The sequence below is a fragment of the Daucus carota genome, chromosome 7, assembly GCF_001625215.2.
Source record: "Daucus carota subsp. sativus chromosome 7, DH1 v3.0, whole genome shotgun sequence".
Lineage (NCBI taxonomy): Eukaryota > Viridiplantae > Streptophyta > Magnoliopsida > Apiales > Apiaceae > Daucus > Daucus carota.
This window is the reverse complement of record NC_030387.2, coordinates 40408039-40429463: the sequence shown is the minus strand read 5'-3', so window position 1 is coordinate 40429463 and position 21425 is coordinate 40408039. Positions and strand designations below refer to the sequence as shown.

At 35.2% G+C, this 21425-nt stretch overlaps 5 protein-coding genes and 1 long non-coding RNA gene across 9 annotated transcripts; 3 read left to right on the top strand and 3 right to left on the bottom strand.

Annotated features, from left to right (window-relative positions):
* Positions 1 to 47: 47 nt before the first annotated feature.
* Positions 48 to 909, bottom strand: LOC108195718 (uncharacterized). Its single transcript, XR_001801575.2, has 3 exons — positions 780 to 909; positions 480 to 542; positions 48 to 329 (listed from the first exon to the last, which is right to left on the bottom strand). It is a non-coding gene; the product is annotated as an uncharacterized LOC108195718 (long non-coding RNA).
* A 912-nt stretch (positions 910 to 1821) lies between these two features.
* Positions 1822 to 6957, top strand: LOC108196027 (uncharacterized). 3 transcript variants are annotated; one of them, XM_017363084.2, is made up of 9 exons: positions 1822 to 1967; positions 2786 to 3005; positions 3297 to 3492; positions 4815 to 4985; positions 5062 to 5178; positions 5725 to 5922; positions 6051 to 6110; positions 6222 to 6320; positions 6404 to 6957. In XM_017363084.2, the coding sequence occupies exons 2-9, from the start codon at positions 2869 to 2871 to the stop codon at positions 6479 to 6481; spliced, it is 1056 nt and encodes a 351-aa protein (XP_017218573.1). In that variant the 5' UTR covers positions 1822 to 1967; positions 2786 to 2868; the 3' UTR covers positions 6482 to 6957. The 3 variants fall into 3 exon arrangements, with proteins under 3 accessions (XP_017218573.1, XP_017218576.1, XP_017218574.1); XM_017363085.2 differs by lacking the exon at positions 1822 to 1967 and adding an exon at positions 2402 to 2708; XM_017363087.2 differs by lacking the exon at positions 5725 to 5922.
* A 1708-nt stretch (positions 6958 to 8665) lies between these two features.
* Positions 8666 to 10106, top strand: LOC108196026 (S-adenosylmethionine decarboxylase proenzyme). The gene has a single exon (XM_017363083.2). The coding sequence runs from the start codon at positions 8800 to 8802 to the stop codon at positions 9874 to 9876; it is 1077 nt and encodes a 358-aa protein (XP_017218572.1). The 5' UTR covers positions 8666 to 8799; the 3' UTR covers positions 9877 to 10106.
* A 563-nt stretch (positions 10107 to 10669) lies between these two features.
* LOC108193467 (uncharacterized) lies at positions 10670 to 14761 on the bottom strand. Of its 2 annotated transcripts, XM_017360132.2 has the most exons (7): positions 14602 to 14761; positions 14318 to 14419; positions 13394 to 13639; positions 12529 to 12669; positions 12356 to 12453; positions 11362 to 11569; positions 10670 to 10930 (listed from the first exon to the last, which is right to left on the bottom strand). In XM_017360132.2, the coding sequence occupies exons 1-7, from the start codon at positions 14696 to 14698 to the stop codon at positions 10845 to 10847; spliced, it is 978 nt and encodes a 325-aa protein (XP_017215621.1). In that variant the 5' UTR covers positions 14699 to 14761; the 3' UTR covers positions 10670 to 10844. The 2 variants fall into 2 exon arrangements, with proteins under 2 accessions (XP_017215621.1, XP_063938242.1); XM_064082172.1 differs by lacking the exon at positions 13394 to 13639.
* Positions 14762 to 15506: 745 nt separating this feature from the next.
* On the top strand, positions 15507 to 16946 carry LOC108195069 (zinc finger protein CONSTANS-LIKE 2-like). Its single transcript, XM_017362002.1, has 2 exons — positions 15507 to 15701; positions 16629 to 16946. Exons 1-2 carry the CDS (start codon positions 15507 to 15509, stop codon positions 16944 to 16946), a joined length of 513 nt encoding a protein of 170 aa, XP_017217491.1.
* Positions 16947 to 18414: 1468 nt separating this feature from the next.
* Positions 18415 to 20771, bottom strand: LOC108195473 (sugar transport protein 1). Its single transcript, XM_017362436.1, has 4 exons — positions 20605 to 20771; positions 20070 to 20392; positions 19324 to 19947; positions 18415 to 19169 (listed from the first exon to the last, which is right to left on the bottom strand). The coding sequence occupies exons 1-4, from the start codon at positions 20735 to 20737 to the stop codon at positions 18561 to 18563; spliced, it is 1689 nt and encodes a 562-aa protein (XP_017217925.1). The 5' UTR covers positions 20738 to 20771; the 3' UTR covers positions 18415 to 18560.
* Positions 20772 to 21425: the final 654 nt, after the last annotated feature.

Below are 21425 nucleotides of genomic sequence, written 5' to 3'. Positions count from 1 at the left end.
ATTAAATTAAAATTTTACTTTTTAAAAATGTTAAGTCAGAAATTCGAAATATATATCTAGACAGCAGATCAAAATTAAAATCAATGGAACAAAATTTTGATTGATATTACAGGAGCAATACTTCGTCACGGTTCAATCTTGTACTTTGTACACATGACTAATCAGAGAGTCGAGTAACCTAGCACGACGAAATAAAATTGCTGTATGGATGTCAGAACGCGGAAGAGTGCATGTAGGCTGTAGATATCTTGCTTTCATTTGTTCGTCTCAGTTGCGCTCTTAGCAGCTTCTGTTGTGCCGTCTGCAGAAGCCTTGGCTTGCTCCACAGCCTGCATATGTGATTTAAGTTCATGTTTTGCAAAATCCGTCAACTACATAAATTTAAATACCAATGCACACACAAGTTCCCAATCCAAAAAACTAGTAGTACATGGTTTCTTAAAAATCAGATGTCGAGGAATACAAAATTGGAAGCGGACCTCAGAGGCTGATTTCTGGGCATGCTGCGACAGAGCTTTGTCCGTCAACTGGTCCCTTTCTTGCTGCAAAATAAACACAAGATCATTTTATTCTGTTTTTTTTCAAAAATACCCGAGTTGCAAATTTTATTTTTAAAAATGCGATGCAATCATATATGCAACCTCAATTGCTTTCAACCAGTATTGCAATCACATATGCAACTTTAATCGTATTTTTAGAAAATAAGTTTAAAAATATGGTAATTTTACAAATTTCGCTAACTAGGCAAATGGTGAGCATTTGACATCAAAACATCATACCATAGCCTGCACCTTGGTCTCTGTCTCCTGCTGGCTCATACTCTGCTGTGCTGAGTTCGAACTCATGATCTTGAAAATCGATTTTTTGAAGAAAATAAAGATTGTTTCAGGTTCTTTTTTTTAGTTGAAATGATCAATGTGAAATATATAGGAGTCCTGTGAACAAAGGATTGACATGACAGATGTCAGCTGTTTCACAAACTGAGGGTTGGTCTAGACCATCATACTAGGAACTAGGAAGTTGTTGAGAATTACAGGGATCAATTCAAAGGTGATTAATACTGTAAAAAGATCTTACTAAACTTAACTTATATTTTAAATTCAACCTCTGAATAATTTGGCATGTTATTTCTAGCCATTATGATGCACCAGTGATAGGTATTGATGAACATGAAGCTGTTTGTCCATAAATATTAGCTATTTGGCGTTAATTTATATTCTTATATGAGTTCTAATATATAGTAATATATAACGTTCAAAAATAGAAAATTATATGATATATAATACTGTTTTTGATGTAATGTATTATATTTATGATATATAATGATATCGATGTGATTAATTGTGTAAAACTAATTTCAAAAAAGAAAATGGAAGCCGCTGAAAATTATCTATCAAGCAGAAATTTTGATCCTAAAATGATATTTAATAACATATGATGATAATTATTAATTATTTTTTCATTTCTGAATTATAACCAATTTTCATAATATTTAGATATAAAGATTCACTAAAAGTTCTGTACATCCATGATCTTGATCCTCTAGTCCATTACAATTTACACGCATGTTATTTTGATTTATTAGACAATAATTTGTGAACATGAAATATTATTTTCAATTATTAATTTGATATTTTTTTATAAAAATATTAATCATAAATTTTTATTTATAAAATATTTAAAAATAAATTTCTAAAGAAGATATACTATATTATATCCACGCATGATAAGACAAAAAAGTAATCGATAATTCGGTGAAATTTTTACAAAATTAATTGAAAACTAAACAGAACTTTTTATAAGACCGGAAAATTTAATAATAACTTTAATAAAAAAAAACGTAAAACCATCAGCCGATAGTAAAAGAGCAGAGTTCCGTTCCGAAATCGATCAGTGACTTGTAAAAAGATCGATGAGATTCAAAACATTTCAACATCTCCATCCACATTTCTCTGAATCAATTCTATGTATGTATATCTCTACTCATTCACTCGTCTCTGAAATTAGGGCTAATTTTATTTAATCAACTCAAGTCTTGTTCATATGATGATGCTGCTAATTCAATGTCTCTAATCACCAAATCATTTAATTTTTTTTAATTACTCTCATTTTGTGTTAATTTGCTTAACTATTGTTTGATTCAATCTGTTGGAGCATAGCGCTTGTCTTATAGCATCTTGCAATCGTTAATCAGCATCGAGCTTTTCGCCCGATTTTTCGTGTTTTGTTCGTTGCGTTGTACTTTCGCTGTCATTGATTCGATTAGATTGCGTGTAACTGCTGTATAACAATTTTATATTGATTTTTTGATGAGTATTTTAATTTGTTAGAGCTGTTTACTATGTGTTTTTAGCTTGGAGGTTCGAGAAAATCGTGTTAGTTAAGGTTTGTGATCGCGTTGTGTGCAGAAATTTGGAGTTTAGTAGCGTGTGTGTATCTAGAAAGTGGTGATTATAATTCGGTTATTTATTTTGGAGATTGTGAGTTTGAGTATAAGTGTTGGCGAATATGCTGCTATGTTTAGAAAATAGAAAGTTGTCGTGTTTTTATTCTTTTGGAGGAGTTGCTGTCATTGATTCGATTTAGATTGCTATTTAACAATGCTATATAGATGGATTTGTGAGTATTATTTTTTGTTAGAGCTGTTAACTATGTGTGTTTAGCTTTTAGGTTGGAGAAAATCGCTTCAGTTCGGTTATGTAATCGTGGTGTGTACAGAAATTTGGATTTTAGTACTTTATGCGTATCTAGCAAGTGGTAATTATGCTTTTGTTGTTTATTTCAGAGATTGTGGTTTAGCTACTATGTTTAGGAAGTTGTTGTGTTTTTATTCTTTTGGAGGAGTTGGATTACGTAAGAAGTAGTGGTATGGAAAAGAAGTTCGTGGATGACGAAGAGTTGACACCAATGCCGCTAGTGAAAGTAGATAGGTTTGGATTTGTGAAGCCGGAAGTTAAGTCTGCTGATGTTATAGGTAAAAGCAGGTCAGCCTTTGAGAATGACAGGTGAGCGTGATTCGGTAATTGACTGAGTGTTATGGTGTGAAATTGTATCCATTTTGATAAATTTGTTATGCAAGCTGATAACGTATATCCTGCTTACGTAGAGTGTTAGATTTTTTTAATATCCAGGTTATAGTCTGAAGTATCCGGCTCTAGTTAACCTACACCCCTCTTTACAAGCTTTCAATGCATATACACGTGCGTGTGCACACCCACCCACCCCAATTGGTTAAGATTTTTAGTAGTGACGTACTTGTGGCTTCTCGGCTCACTAAACCAGAAAGGCATTTTCAGGGAGGAAAGGAGAATTAGAAAATGGCGGAAAATGATTGGAGTGGGAGGCAGTGATTGGAAGCACTATGTAAAAAGAAAACCACATGTTGTCAGACGGCGGATTAGAAAAGGAGTCCCTGATTGTCTGAGAGGACTTGTTTGGCAGTTGATCTCAGGAAGTAGGGACCTTCTGTTAATGAATCCTGGGGTTTATGAGGTGATCATCCCTTTCACATTTGAATTATACTTTTGCTAACGATTATGTTTACTTTATTGTTTAGTTCTTATAGAATGAAAGTAAAAAAAATTAAAATGTTGTGTAGTAAGTTTAAGCAGTGACCGCAGTGTGCTGTCTTTATATATCTAGCATTAGCTTAATGCCTGATATTGTCTTTGAACTGTTAAAAGTTGATGAAACAACTTGCCAAAGATTTGTCATCCTATACTATTTAGACAATTTGTATCCTATCCAGACAGTTGCTACCCTCCATCTTTATAGTGAACAACATTTCGTTCTTCCCACTCATATTGAATGTTTCATGCTCATTCTTATTTCAGCTAATGTTATATTTTTACCTTGTTTTTACATATTTACCAGACTTTTCCTGATAATCATTACTGTAAAGCTAATTTTAATATTCTGCTGTTTATATTAGTTGGAGTTTTTTCATTAATAGGTAACTTCCATAAAGTGAAACTAATGTGTTCAATTTTCATAGATGCCAAACAGACACGAATTTTTGGGCACTTTTTAATTAATGGTAATAACTTTTGAATGGCTTCTTTTTCACACATTTTGGAATTTTGCAGTACAAACTATAAAATTTGGCTTTCAACTATTCTTGACTTTTCTCAGAAAATTCAATTTCGGTTTTCGGAGTATCTACTCCTAGTCTACATAGATTGTATTTCCATATTAACAGTTAAAGGGTTTGTACTTGTTCACATTAAGTCGTGTTTGCCTGTTTAGACAATTACTCAGTATTAAAAGAATAAAAAAAATGCTCTTAAGTAAGCAGGGGGTGAGAGTATTGACCAATAAGTTGTTTACATGTTTAATTTTGTATCTTGATATGCTCGGCCACTTGTGTTTCATTGACTCCTAAAACTTGGACTAGTAGTAGCACAAGAATTGTCAATCCTCTAGCTCTGACATTTAATTTGAATTGATATTTTACTTTTATCATATCACGCATGATAGATACATTTCAGGTCCCTTTACCTTTGAACTTGTGTTTTTGATGGAATCCATATATTTTCTGGCTGTTTGGTTGGTTAAATTAATTAGAGTTGGGTGGACACTTATATATGGTGCTGATAACATTTATCTTTTTTTACATTGCCCTTTGTGCTCACCCGATATCTGCTGGATGCCTAGATACTAAGGTTTTTGATAGTTTTAATGCTTTTTCTGTTTAGAGTTATTTGCTTTATCCTTATTCTTCGTTTTCTATTTACTCCAAGGCGCCCCCCCCCCCCCCCCCCCCCCTCTCTTAGTTTTCCTCTTATACCTCTTTTGTCTCATGTGGTTGGCTGCAGCAACTTGTTCTCTATGAGACTTCAGCTTCAGAATTAGATATAATTCGCGATATTTCTCGCACGTTCCCCTCGCATATTTTTTTCCAACAAAGACATGGTCCTGGGCAGAGGTCCCTTTACAACGTGTTAAAGGCATACTCAGTCTATGACAGAGATGTTGGATATGTGCAGGTTATTTCTTAGATGAGATTTTGTTTTTCTTTTGTAAAAACGTCGGTGTGTACCATCTAAATTCTATTTGTTTTAGGGAATGGGTTTTTTAGCTGGTCTGCTGCTTCTTTATATGTGCGAAGAAGATGCATTTTGGCTAATAGTTGCATTGCTAAAAGGAGCTGTTCATGCCCCTATGGAAGGGTTATATTTGGTAATTCTTTCAGCTCCAGAACACATTGATTTGATGTCACTATATTTTGTAATTTGATCCACAAGTGTGGTAGCTGGTCTCATTTTCTAATAGTTTCGAATCTTTTTATAAAAAAAATGTTCCTTGACTTTGTCCATCAGGTGCAAATTTCAGACTTAAAGTTCACTGATGATATTGAAAATTCATATGCTGCAATATCAATTTGCTTAGCTGCAGTATCTTCTTTAGTATGGATGTTAACCTATGGAGTTTAATTATTTTGCAAGCGAGGGAATGTTACATATATGCTTTGCTTATTAGATAAATGTTCATACAATAATGTGATAGTGATAAGTGATGTTAGGAAGCTATGATGGCAATGCTTATAATTATCTTGAAAAACTCGTAAGAGATGATATTTATATGTTATGGTTGCTTAGTTTTTCCCTCTTCTTTAATAAATATCTTTTCTACAACAAGTCTACTATATATTATTTAATTACAACTGTATTTTCCATTTACATTTCTAAAATACTTTTGTTTTCTGGTTTTCTGGTTTTGGGGTAGCCGGGGTTGCCTCTCGTGCAACAATACCTTTCTCAGTTTGAACAACTAGTACGGGAGCACATGCCAAAGTTAGGAGAACATTTTACTCAAGAAATGATAAACCCTAGTATGTACGCAAGCCAGTGGTTTATCACTGTATTCTCGTATTCTTTCCCATTCCCTTTGGCTCTTCGAATTTGGGATGTTTTTCTTTATGAGGTGAGTAATCTTGTACTTGCTATGCAATCCCACTTCACTGTATACACAATTGTTTAATTAACAGAAAGTGTGAACAAAGATAGATTCCCTAATGGTGGTCAGAAGTCTAACACAGCTTCACTGATCAGGGTGTGCAAATTGTTTTTAAAGTTGGTCTGGCCCTTCTGAAATATTGCCATGATGACCTGGTGAGTATTTAAGATTCTCATTTGCTTCAAAAAAAAAAAGATTCTCGTTTACCTTTAAAGTTAGATAATTTGTAAGGATGTTTTCTGTAATCATTTTATGTCTTTCATCAGTTGAAATTGCCCTTTGAGAAACTCATACATGCTCTGCGCAACTTTCCTGAGGATGTGATGAACCCAGATACTCTACTACCATTGGCCTATTCAATCAAGGTACTATGTTGCGAAAAACAAATATACGGAAGTATAATAGATGGTAATTGTAAATGTTTTAATCTAAAGTTGTTCAAATTTAGGTATCCAAGCGGCTGGAGGAACTGAATCAGGACTATCAAAAGAGAAATGGGAAGCTCGCTGAATCCCATGTGAATTAGGAGGAGCCACTGTGACCACCAGAGCCCCTCATCTTGTGAATATAATATCAAGTGGATGCAAAGCCCGCTGTGAATATACAAACAATGAAAGTTTGGGTGAAGGCGTTGTTGACGCCTGAGGAAAATCTCCACGTAAATCATTCAGTGCCAGTTTCCATTGTGTTTCTACCTTATTGTAATTTTGTATCACCCTGTCAAGTATTAGTTACCACGACCTAGTTCAGCTGTTTGAGCTGTAAAGGTAAGAGATCAAAGATTCAAAGTGGTGATTTTGGTATCTATATAGTCTGTTGGAGATCTTTCCGAGTCTACGAAGCAAGAGTAAGGTCTGCGTATATTCTATCCTTAAAAACGTTCAGTGTTTTACGAGTGATGCATATTTGGTATATGTTGAGTGTGACATTAACGGTGAATGTGCATGAATTTGTGAGTGGAGAATTTCAAATTGTAGTGAGTCTTTCCTTTTGAGTACCAAACTTCTCTTCCTAGATAATCTCACTTGCATTTGGGTTGATAACTTTTTCATATATGTTTGAGATGGTGACGCATATATTTAGTGATGAATTGTTTCGTAGCATCTTCAGTATAGCTTACAAGTTACAAAAATTAAAGTTAATACAAGAATCAGATACTGCCATACAGCTAACTTGATACGGACATATCGACGAAAAAAGTCCTTGGATAAGATAATCTTTTCCTGAATAATTTTGTGGCAATCTTGTATATTAAAAAGTCAGGATACATTATTATCTGTTAAATAATATTGCAACATTCCTGTATATCAAAATCTGAATTACATTTTTTCGCTGAATGGATATTAAATGTCCCGTTTATCTATTAAATGATTGGTATTCACTTCTTCTGTAAACCACACTACCAAGATGACCACAATTAAATTTATAATGTTTTTTAAAGGGAGTAAAATTTCCACGTACTTTCATTTTTCTTTTTCTTTTTGAGCAAAAAATTTTCATTTACTTACAAAATTGCATAAAAATTTAATACTCGCTCACGATATCGAGCATAATACGCTAATTTTTACTAGTACTCTCAAACAGAGCCCAAACAGACCGGACAGTTTGACCCGACAGTTGGACACGGACACGCAAGAAAACACGCGGCGAAACTACAACGAGTTGCAATTCCCAATGCTGTGTATATAATACGCCACCCATCCGTGCATATCTTCCCGTGCTCGCAAACAAAACAACCTTACACACTTGAGAACATCCTCTGCTTTATCACTACTTTTTTAAATAATTAATCCATCTTCTTGGTATGCAGTTTCTTTATCAATCTTTTCTTTTTCCCAATTAATTCTGTTTTTTTTGTTGTTATTAATGTATTTGTGTAATTTGCAGGGTTTGATCTTGTACTAGTTCTTTTTGGAGGAGATTTAGCTTTTTTGTGACAGCCCTTTTGTTGTAAGTTTTCTGTTTCTTTGCATTTAATTTGAGAATGAGTTATGAGCCCTTTTGTTTGTCTAATTTTTATATGTTAATGATAATTAGCTCTTTTTAATGATATTTAAACATGATTTAACATGATCTGAGGTCTAATTCTTACATGGTCAAGCAAATTATTACATATAAGATGCTACTAGGGTTTCAAATTACTAGGGATCATCTTGTTCTAGAGGTTCACAATAAATCTGTTGAAGTTTTGTGGTTGGGAATCTTCTGATTAATCTGAAATTTGTTAAATTGTTTCTCCCGTGGGAATTGAATTCTGTTCATCAGAGTAGTTGGTCAAGTTTTTCATTTTTGTTGCAGAAATTTTGTTTTTTCGGGTACTTTTCGAGTTTACCAGTAGAATCCCCTCCCCATTTCCATATTGGTTGTGACTGTACGAATTAAACGGTTGTGAATTTCGTGTTATCGATCTCTTTGTAGCTACATGAATACATGTTCTAATTTGCTCCCTTGTTTTTAGCAGTTTGTGTTTGAATGATCTAATGGAGTCTAAAGGTGGAAAGAAGAAGTCCAGTAGTACAGTTTTTTACGAAGGTCCCCTAGGTTACAGCATTGAAGACGTTCGACCACACGGAGGAATCAAGAAATTCAAATCAGCTGCATACTCCAACGTGAGCTTCAATTTTGGTTTCCTTTCATTTTTATTAGATATTTTGTAGTTACCTTTCCTAACAAGTTGTACTACTATGTTCAAACATCTTTGCAGTTTGCACGAAAGCCATCCTGAGATTCTCCAAGATCTTCGTAAGACACCATAGGTGGTTCATAACTAGTGGTTCGGTTTTCAGTATTTAACTCGTCTTGGTTTTTCTTGTTCTTTGTATCCTAAGCCTGTAAGAAGGCAAAATGGCCTCCCCACTCTCCGCAATTGGGTTTGAAGGCTATGAAAAGCGGCTTGAAATAGTTTTTTCCGACCCTGGCATCTTTGCCGACCCTCTAGGCAAGGGTCTACGTTCTTTATCGAGAAACCAATTGGATGAAATCCTCGCACCAGCTGAGTGCACTATTGTTGGCTCGTTGTCGAATGAGCTTGTTGATTCCTATGTGCTATCAGAATCCAGTCTCTTTGTGTACCCTTACAAGATTATCATTAAAACCTGCGGGACTACAAAATTGCTTCTTTCTATTCCTCCTATACTGGAGTTGGCAAATGCAATTTCCCTTTCTGTGAGGTCCGTGAAGTACACTCGTGGTAACTTCATATTTCCTGGCGCGCAGACATTTCCACATCGTAGTTTTTTTGAAGAGGTTTCTGTGCTTGACAGCTACTTTTGCAAGCTTGGTTTAGCCAGCAAGGCATACCTAATGGGTAGAGCTGAAACAAAGAAATGGCATGTTTACACAGCTTCCGCTGAACCAGCAAAACACTCCGACACACTCTACACTCTTGAGATGTGCATGACTGGTTTAGACAGAACAAGGGCATCAGTATTCTACAGCACTCAATCAAGCTCTGCAGTTGAAATGACCGAAGAATCTGGTATTAGGAGAATCCTTCCAGATTCCAAGATATGTGATTTTCAGTTCGACCCTTGTGGTTACTCAATGAATGCTATCGAAGGTGATGCAGTTTCTACAATTCATGTTACGCCTGAAGATGGCTTCAGCTATGCTAGCTTCGAAGCCATGGGCTACAACTTCAAAGTTCTGAAACTGAACCACCTGCTCGAGAGGGTGCTGACTTGCTTTGAGCCAACTGAGTTTTCTGTTGCTCTGCGTACTGATGGAGAGGGGCACGACATTGGTATCCACATTACTCCAGATGTTCAGGGATATAGCTGTGAAGAGAAGTCATACCAAGTGCTTGGTAAGAATGAATCAATCATATACCTTAGCTTTACGCAGGTTTCGGGCTGTGCATCTCCGACATCGACTCTACATTGCTGCTGGAGTGAGATCGATAAGGAGGAAGCTGTGAAATAGTCGATTAACTCTACAATGCCGCCGGAGTGAGATTGTTAAGGAGGAAGTTGTGAAATAGGTCTGAATGATGATGCTGGTTTTAAATACTCTGTGTGTGTATAGAAATAAAGGTCTTGCTTATCTTGCTTCAGGCAAGAGTAATGTAAGCTTATGTTTTGTTGTTCTTTGAGTGATTTCTCATGTATGTTATACTGCTGTGTTTTACTATAAATAAATATGTTATGCTGGTACATTATGTGATTCATTGATACTTAATTTTCCATGGTTTGATGAGATATGTTACCACACTCGTTTATCGGGGTTTCAAATTTTGCAAGATGTTATTGAGGGATTTAATTTTGACAAATATTGTTCTATTTTAGTTGTCACATTCCTAATTTTGTTGGTTAAATCGACTAATTTTTTATCAAAGATTATAAGACACTCTTTTATTATTTTAAAAAATCGAAAATTACATCTTAAAGTAGAACAAAAAAAATTTCCAGTGATATATTTTCTAAAAAAAATTCAATTAATACAATATTAATAAATTTCAGTCAATATTTGATCAATTTGACCGGCACAAAACCAAATGTAACAACTAAAATGGGAACAAAACCAAATGTGACAACTAAAATGGGACGGAGGGAGTACAAGACAACGATATCGGAGTGGTTCAAATTTTGAGAAATACAAGATGAATTTGTAGAGGTGGGTGGTTGAAATTTTGAGAAATACAAAATGAATTTGACAAACACAAGATGGGTGTTTGAGTCGACATGGATGGTTGAAATTTGGAGAATCACTAACAAAATGATAAACATTTTTAGATTGTAAATTATAATAGCTTCAAAAGTACAAAAAATTACAGCCAATTGGAGCAATACTAGAGACAAAAAAGGGGTGGAATTGGCAACAAGTTACCGTACCACACCTAAAGAGAACATCATAAACTTGCCCTAAATAACAAAATGTCAGCCTTAGCCAACTTAGTATGGTTTAAACTTCCGTGCCGCTCTCATTTGCTGGATCCGTTTTTTATCCTGCTCGAATTTGCTCTGCAGCATCATAATTTCTGCAAGGGATCCATGTTTCAGCAAAAATTAGCATTTGCAGATCCAGAAAGCCGAAAAAGATCACAGTTTATCATACAATTGAATATGCAATCTATCTTTACATGACTATGCTGGAACTAAAATTGTTTGACAAGGATCCGTAGTTCTAGTGATAGTATATATGAAGCATATCCAATCCAATATGATCAACGTTAACAATATAAGTGACTGTAGTTCAATTCTAATCCTCTTAAATTTGTGAGATAAATATGGAAGAATGCTGCATCCTCAGACTCGAAAGTCTTCATGAACAGTGGGGGACTAAAAATGGCACTGAACATAAAACATAAACATATTCCTCTAACAAAATTTAGCCAAAACATGCTAAATATACAGCAAGCTAGCCTTGTGTACTATGATTGCAAAATATTGATAACAATTATCAACATACCACTTTTTTGAGCCTCCCTTTTCTGGAACCTGTAGAAATCTAGCCCAACTTCTTTATTTTTCTTTTTGGCAATCCTGTCTGTTACTGTAGCATGTGCAGCACCGACCGCAGTGCCACTCTCAGACTCTGTAGTCTTTTTTCTACCTTTTTGATGCACAACAACGGTCCATCCACCTTCTGCTGCAAGAGCTTCTCTTTCTTTTCTTTCCTGTGTATTCAGTAAGAAAAAGTATTTACACAGAAGTTGGCAACAGAATACATGTAATGATTTTCGCACTTGAAAACGAATCAAATTTCCTTGATTAGAGAAGTAATATTTATGATGCAGTCTACTGGAACCGTTGAATTCATTAAATACTGAACTCTCGGTGGGTTTTGTCCCCACTAACTAATTACGACCACTGAACAAACTTGGTTGACGAACATGGTTTATGCGCCGCTAATGTAGCGGCTTGTCGAGCATTTGACAAACTCACACCATCCATTTCCCTGATGGTGGCTGCCTAGAGACAACTAATTGCACAATTGAAAGAAAGACTTGCTTGTAGGAAAATGAACGGTTTTAAACCAAGTAAAGAAGTATAAAGTATACATGTTGAATATGATTGAAAAATCATCACCAATGCTGTCCCTCAATGCTTGAAATTCCCTTGATGCTGTCCTTTTCAATTTGTATATGCAATTGCCTCAATGTTGTCCTCAGATAATAAGTATCTAAAATTCAGATGTTATGCCAGCTTTGGGGAAGTAATAATTGGGTTTCAAAAAGTGAATCCATGCAAGCTCAATGATACGTTTTTAGAAACATTTTACCATTTGAAAATTAATTGACCACGCAAAGCCTAGATCTTTGAAGTATATTCTACTAATCATGTTTCAAAAAGTGAATCCACGCAGCTTAAATGAACACTCAGAGCCTTGAAGTACATTTTAAGTAACTCAGATGGTGGTACTAAAAATCCAACTCATACAGGTAGGAGCAAAAGAAGATTACCTGTTCTAGCTTTGCCTCGTGGGATACTATAAAGTCATCAATCTTGTCTTGCAGTATCTTCACACCTGGTCTACTCTGATGATATTCCATAATCCACTCTGTACCCAAAAGAAAATAGCATCAGATCAACTTCAAAATAAACTAAGTTCTGTCATACTAACTGGAGTTCATACTTTTCATTCCTTGTGAGGAGTCCTCATCCCCTGAAGATATCTCATAAACCTCATCTTGCTTGACTTCATTATCTTCTAGCACATCCTCATCTTGTGATAACAAGCGGACCTTTTTTGCTTTACGTACTTTTTTTGACTTGCCTACAAATCAAAAATTAGTAATATTTCTTAGGAATAATAGAAGTACAAAAGCGTCTATATGGAAAAAATATTGTTTTACAGTAAGAGAAGTTTGTTCCAATATCTGCCTCGTTTGTATCAGTTCTATCAATCTGCCATTGAATTTAGTACTAAGAGCCTCCTTCTTATTTAAACAGGAAGGTGCACACTGAGCAAGAGTTCATGACTGGATACAAAAATATATTACCAACTTAACAACTTGTGTCGGACTATGAACACTAACATCTTCTAACAAAGTAAAATAACATGTGGAGTTCAATTTTAAGGTCGCGTGTGTTTACTCCTTCAAATTCACTTCTTAGAACCATAAAACTTGAGTCCAAAATCTATATGCAGTACAAGTTCAGATTTCATTCATAATATGTGAAAGCTTCATACTGATTAGTGCTATTTAAAAATATGAATACGCTTATTCTCATTCATGAGGCTATGGTGGTAACATGTTCAACTAATTGAGTGAGCATCTGTTCACATAATAATTTAGATCCGCCTAATTTATAAATGTCAATCACCATGTTCAATTGATTGAAAGAGGTCATGGTGTTCAACAATTTAATCAACTTGCCGAAGCTCATAAGTTAATATACTGAACTATCTTAATAAAGCCATATATCTACACACACACATACTCACTCACTCACAAAAAAATGTTGGTGAATGACGTGTCTGGTTATCTAGTAAATACCCTTTTGTAAATTGGAGCCTTCAACTTCATGATCAGATTCATTAACTTTTTCAATCTCAGACTTCTTTGTCTTCTTGCCTTTTCTCTTTAACTTCCTTAATTTGCTCCTTTGCTTTTCTTCGGCTTCAATATCTCCATCAGAGCTATCTTTTATTTCGCTAGAGATAATCTCAGCTTTGTCACTATCTTTAGCCTTTGCCACTTTCCTCTTTTTCTTCCTACGACTTGCTTCATCAATTCTGTTTTCTGAAACCCGTAACCTTACAAAACTCAACACACACACAAACATATACATATATAGAAAGAGAGAAAGAGAGTGTCTTCTAAAACATGTTGCAAAAACTTGTATAGTGTTTTTTATTTAAATTGATACTTAAAATTTCCAAGATGGATTGTGAATTTTTTTTACTCCCATCCAACTTCTATATTTATAATGATAAAAATATTGTTATACAACTCACAATACTTCATTAACACCTGGAATAACAAATTTTCTTCTCTGACTCACAATTACAGAACACTACACATACCTCAATGAGTGAGCTTGATATTACAAAGTAAAAACAGGAACTCCCAAACTCTTGTAAGAATAAGCAAATTAGCATTAGACTACAACTAAGATATTTAATGAACATGGCATGCACAAGCACCATTACATATACACAAAGTGAGAAGAAGGAATGTGAAAATTTGTTTTACTTTCAGCCAACTTTCACGATGATAAATATGATATTGTACAGCTCAAATTACTTCATTAATCCCTAAACTCCTAAAGTAACTATTTTTCTTTTCCTAGTCACAGTTACAAATTACTATATATTGATATTACAAAACCAAAACCTCAACTCCCAAACTCTTTTAAAAACAGCAAACTAGCATAAGATGACAACAATTATAGTACATGAAAAATTGAGATTAATCTACCTTCATCGATGTTACCAGCTTGCTTGACCTCATCATGCTTCCTAATCTTCTTTACAGATTTAACCTTTTCTTCACCATTCTTGACTTCACTACACTTCTTCTCTAAGACCAACAAAGATTCAAACTTCATCAAAAACCCAGATCAAGAAACACACCCGGAAGCAATATCATCACTTAACAACACTAATCCACACGATGAATGAATCACCATTATCAAATTAAGCTATACACAGACATATACAAATATTAGTTGATAATGTATAAAGTTGATTTAGAAAAATTACCAATAGGATTGCGATTCTTGCTCTTTTTCTTGGAATCCGAAGAATTTGATTTGATTTTTTTCAATTTTTTGCTCAGCAGCTCCTTGTTTTCTCCCATTTTTTCAAAGAAAATTAGGGCACGAAATTGTTCGGGTATTAGAAAGCTTTTTATTGGGCCTTATAAAGGCTGGTCCATGATTTAGTGACTGAAGGCCCCAAACCGATATTTATTAAATCAGCACGTTTGGTTTTTCTTTTTTTTTTTTAAGAAAAGAAAATAATTCAATAAATAATAGCCATATGGCATCTACAAGAATAATCGAGTTCAAAAAACATAGAAAAAATTAACATGTTTGTTTTCATGAGACAAATAAACGATGTTGAAATTGACGATGGTTTTTATACTAAGCACTCATCATTTATAAAATATTTTTAACATTATTTATTTTAACTTATATTTTAATAAAATGATTTATAATATAGTTTTTTATTGATTTATTTTAACTTTTTTACTAATAATATCCATAATATCTATTTCGGCCAATCATACAAGTGTATACTTTAATTCAAGTCGAATTAAAATAAAGAGCTTTAAGAGCATACACATTGAAAAAGCACTGCAGAACAGATAAAACTATATCAGCTCTGCAAGGGTTTATATTAAGAGTAAAGTACACATCGTTGGTGGGACTTTATCCATTTTTTCATTTTGATCGTCGGAATTTCAAATTTACAAGGCATGTATTGTGCTTTTGTAATCACCCTTGCACAAAAATAGTATACAAGGCCAAGTTAATTGTTGATCCATTGAAATCAACCCAAGTCTACACTGTAGTCCCTTGTCACTTGTTCTAGGGATCTGAAGAACTTGAATGCTGAAATGCGGATTGGATTTTCCTTGCCATCAACAAAAGGATTTAAGATGAATGCTGATAGGCCAGGGCCAACAATTTTCCTGCAAACAAAGGATTTGCAGCAAGCCAAATCCATTAGCCAACCGCCATCAGCCTGTCCCTGTGGCGCCAATCCCTTGTTGTGTTTACGGTCCCCAGGCTGCTAAAGGCTCAGTCCTCGGGCTTGGAGGCGATGACACAGATGATGATGATGATGATGAGAGTGAGGCTCTTAATAAATCCTTCAAAATCCCAGGCAGAACTGCAATATAAGGCACTTAGGCCGCTCAAACAACCTGTACTCCAGTAATTAAAATTATCAGTCATATGTTAAGTTCCGCGATTCTTTTTCCCTTTCACATAAACAACTAATGATAAGAAATAGGCCTTATTTCATTTACTATAAGCATCCTGCAGGAGGATGACTTATTATTATTATTACATCGAGTAAAATGTTGATTCTACCTTGCTATAGTAATCTACATATCAGTGTAGTGGCCATATTCATCTCTCTGCAGAGATAAGAAAATGACATGATAGGACTGGAAGCACATACCAAATTTCACTTTATATCGCGTCTTTATACTCAAAGTTAGATCCTGGATAGTTGAATTTGTTGTCTCTTCTTTTTGATAGACAAGCTTCACTTTGCTCCCTTTAGCTTTGAAGAACATTATCCTCTTCCTCGCTTTATCTGCATTTAACTGTGTCAATTCCGATTGCTGGTAAAGAAAAGCTTTCATTAAACATTTAAACTTGTCCAAACACAATTACCTGCTTAGTCTAGCAGAAGCTCACTGAAGAATACTTAACATGAAAACACTATACGAGCCAGAGATTCTAATTTACACAGTAATCACGGACTTCTTAAAACTTTAGACCGCGTGTTATCAATTACAGCATTAACAAATTTCTTGCATAAAGTCCGGATTAGAAAGAAGCATAACTGGAATTTCATAGCTTTTAAAGTCTGAATATATCTGCATAAAGTCCGGATTAGAAAGAAGCATAATTGGAATTTCATAGCTCTGAAGTCTGAATTTATCTGCATGGCCCTGATTTCCAACGACATAAAAATCAGTCTACTAAAATTAAAATATTGTTCATCCAGATAATTCTATTCCAAAAATAACTAACACACTTTCTGGATATCAGGTTTCTGTATCCTCGATGGATGTTGGACTTGTGCCAGAATCCACAATGCTCGACGTCTCAATCCCACATTCAAGACTCTCTGCAGGTACAAATGACATATATTCTACCCCGCCAATTCAGACGCCAACTCAACTGTCTCCAATGGACAGAGAGGCCAGAGTCCTCAGATACAAAGAAAAGAAAAAGAAGCGGAAATTTGTCAAGACAATAAGGTATGCATCAAGAAAAGCTTATGCAGAAATCAGGCCGAGGATCAAAGGCCGGTTTGCAAAGAGAACAGATGCTGAAGTTGAAGTGTATCAGATGTTCTCCCTTTAGATTTGACGAACATTATCCTCTTCCTCACTTTATCTGCATATACCTGTGTCAATTCCGATTGCCAGTAAAAAAACTTTTGTTAAAATAGTCTAAAACACAATTACCTGCTTAGTCTAGCAGAAGCTCACTGAGAAATACTAAATATAGAAACACTATACGAGCAAGAGATTCTAATTTACACAGTAATCACAGACTGCTTAAAACTTTAGACCACGTATTATAAGTTACAGCATTAACAGATTTCTTGCATAAAGTCCGGATCAGAAAGAAGCATAACTGGAATTTCATAGCTCTGAAGTCTGAATTTATCTGCATGACCCTGATTCCCAATGAGGTAAAAATTAGTCTACTAAAAGTAAAATATTGCTCATCTAGCCTATGTATGTACCTTACGTCGAATATTGTAGTGTCTGCAGTATTGATAATTACATCCACTTCTCCTGCTGTTAGATTGGCTACATCTTCCTCGACACCTATATTTCTTTCACACACATATTTCCAGCCACATGAACCAACTTGCTAGATATAAATCTTTCAAACACTGTTCACTACAAGAAAACAGTCAGATTTTGTCCCTATGGGCAGGATATTCAAAATATAAATTATAATATGGAGTGAAGGCATTGATCTGAACATAAGTACTTGAGGACTGTCTCCTTCATAACATGCTTACTTAACTCCTTTCTTTCTTCTTCAGACAAGAACTCCAATAGTTTCTCAACTTTGTTACTATCAAACCTGCAATTGAATGGGTGGTGAAATTAAAATATATAATTTTGGTACTGAGAGTTTGTAGGAGGTTGAACAGACAGTTACCTTTCATCGAAGAAGGTTTATGGTTGGTACAGATTAGCCATGTACTTAAAATGTTCCATGGATTTCCTTCGAATAAGTTCCTGTCTGGGAGAAATCTCATCATTGCTGTTAGTGCTCTTCATGTACGACAACAGATCTTCCATAGAGGTGAAAACCTGAATGCTGATATTTTTGGATTGGATTTCCCTCACTATCAAAGCAGGGACTTACACTGAAATGCTGATAGGCCAGGTCCAGCAAATCCCGCATAATCAAAGGACTCACAACAGATGAAGTAATTTGGTACACATGATCATTAGAATTGCTGTCTTCTAGTTTACTTTCTTTGCCACCATGTTTTGCTATGGCAGCTAACGTTGAATTTAGAACGATGGCAGCTAACGTTGAATTTAGAACGATGTCAGCCGATACCTGTACATCAGGGGAAAATGAAGAGACCAGAGGCACTGATGGCCATTTATTCAAAACAGACTTCAGGACAGGAGCTTTCTACAACGGACATGACAATATCATATCCATACTTAAGAGAGCAGACATGAATAAGATGCTCCATAGAATTATCATCATAAACAAGATGCCTTGCTTTCAAAATTTAAGTTGATTACTTAAGAGAGAAGAACAAGATTCAACATTAATCTGATATTAATCTGGGAAGCAATAAGTTTCGATCAAGATACAAATACTAATATCCTTCCGAACCAAAATCCTAACAACATACTATAAAAAGAAAATCCACAAGTTCATCACCAAAACTAAAACTTAAGTACTACAGATATTATTCTAAACCAGGAAGACTAATCAACACAGATCTTTCTCATCTAATTTTTTCACCTTCCTTGTCTCCAACTCGCACTCTCGCTCCTTGGGAGACTCACCACCGTTTAGAGAATCAATTCCATCAATAGAGACCTTGGGAGAATCCTTGCCATTCGTCACTCTTTTCCCATTGCCAGAACCTTTAGCTCTACCACACTCACAATCATGTTTAGTAGACGTTACAAATTTTTTCCAATACGGATGTTTCTTCCAAATCCCAGCCATCTCTTCAATTGGTATCCCCTTTGTCTCAGGAAAAAGCTTGTATATGAAAATGCTCATGACCACAACACAGAAGGCAAACAAGATGAACAGCCCGAACTTCAGATGGCAGAGGGCGTACATAAAGATTTGAGCAATGACAAAAGTGAAGATCATGTTCACAGAGACGTTGATGCTCTGTGCAGCTGAGCGGATTTCAAGTGGGAAGATCTCACTAGGGACTAACCAGCATAGAGGTCCCCATGACCACGCGTAGCCTGCAACATATACACATATCGCGGAAACAAGAAGGATTGCATACCATCTTGGGAGTTCTCCCGGATTTCCACTTATACCAAATCTAACTCCAATGGCTACAGAAACAATAATCTGCAATTCACAAATTAAGATATAAAAAACAAATCATTAGAAATGCATGAAGCTCTTAGTTGTATAAAGAGTAATTAGCACTTTATGTAGCACTTTATGTTTGAGATCAATTTAAAAATATGCACCAAGGAGTGAGAATGTACTCGAGTAGTACCTGACAAATAATCATCTGAATGCCACCCTCGAGGAACCAAAACCTCCGTCCAAATTTATCAACCGAAGCAATGGAAACCACAGTCGCTGCAGCATTAACCCCGCCAGTAATCAACGCAGACATCAGAGAAGCACTCATCCCGAACCCGATTGTTCTAAACAAAACCGGAGCATAAAACATATAAACATTCATCCCAGTCATTTGTTGAAACGCCGGAAGTAAAACTGCAAACGTCAATTGAGGCCGATACTTTCTCCTGAATATATTAGACCACGGATTCTTGATTTTTTTCGCCTCTTCACAAGCCGCTACAAGATCATTAAACTCCTCCTCAATGTTAACATTTCCGCGAAACTTTTGCAGCCTGTTCCTAGCTTCATCATGATTTCCTCGCTCAATAAGGGAATTCGGGGTATCTGGGAGAGACCACGAGCCGATTATGAAAATCAATGCCGGAACACCAGCGCAGCCTAAGCTTAAACGCCAGCCCCATACCAATTTCGCAAAATAATAGTTGGCAATATCAGCAACAAGAATTCCAATAGTAATTGCCATCTGGAAGATCATATTCAGAGCCCCACGGTATTTATATGGAGCCGTTTCTGACAGATAGATCGGTGTAGACTGCACACATCAAAAAAATCCCGAGACAACAGAGAATAAACCATCAGTACAGTAAAATCCCGAGACAACAGAGAATAAACCATCAGTACAGTAAAGTAAAAGCTGGCTTATAAAAATTAAACCTGATTAGCAAACCCAATGCCAAATCCGAGAAGAACACGACCAATTATGAGCATCAATACGTTCTGAGCCGCGGCATTGACAACTGCACCAGCAAGAAAAAGAAAGCCTCCCATAAGCATGGACCTCTTGCGCCCCCATTTTCTGGTGGTCCATGAAGCAACCAAGCAAGCCACAAGTGCAGCAAGGTACAACGACGACGTAAACAATGTCAGAATCTGGCTGTTGAATTTGCAGTACTGATTCGTCGATGTTATGCCCTCTTCTTTCCGGTACACAGATGGAAAAAATTTCTCTAAAAATATCGGCATTGATGTCACTCCACCTGTATAATAAAATAAATCACACGTTAAACACTACAAAGAACTCGCGTAAAATTTCTGTCGAAAATAACTAAAATCAACTGTTATATAATTAAAAACTACAAAAATCAAATTTTTTACATCATACGTAAAACACTACAAAGAACTCACGTAAAACTTATGTCGAAATCAGCTAAAATCAACTATTATATAATTAAAAACTACTAAAACCGACCTGAAATGCCAAGATCATATCCGAAAATTAATCCTCCAGTTCCGGCAATTATACAAGTCCAGAAGACGTTACACGTCATGCCTCCGGGATACTGCTTGCCCGTACCGGGAGCAATGCCACCACCTCCGGCCATTTCAGCTGCTACAATGTTTTTATTCCTTGTGTTTTGTTATATGAAAACTGAGAGATGAACGAAAAGAAAGCTATCAAGTGAGAGAGTGATAAATAGAGTGAGTAGGGCTAATGGATAAGTACTGTATCCAAAAAGATTGTTAAGTCTGTTAAAAAATAAAACATATCTTAGTTAGATTAGCAAGGGAATAGATGATAAGCTTGGAGTTTAGTTATCGGTTTGTTTGGAGAGTTCAGTTCTTTCTAGGGTGGTTAATTAAAAATACTATTTTTTTTTTGAAACTAATTAAAAATACTATTTTATTATACTCCTTATTAATTTATAACTTCTTGTTATTCGTATATAGTCCATGCATGCAACGCATTTTTCACAGTTTAATGTTTCTAAGTACTACTTTAACCTAATGGACACCAGTCTAGAGCGAAAATATTGGTTTCATCTGTTTTTATTAATTCTTTATTTTTTTGACAAAATCTGTTTTTACTACTTGCTTGCAAAATTCATTAAAATCTGTATAAGTTAGGAAGAAAAAAACTATAGAACTGTACAAGACCCACATCAAAAATAAAACACACGGTTCCTAAACTGATTAAATTTTGACCAATAATTCCACACACTATTTAATTAAGAAGAAAATATTATTAAAGTCCATTAAAAAATATTTTTAATAATTAAAATATTTAATTCT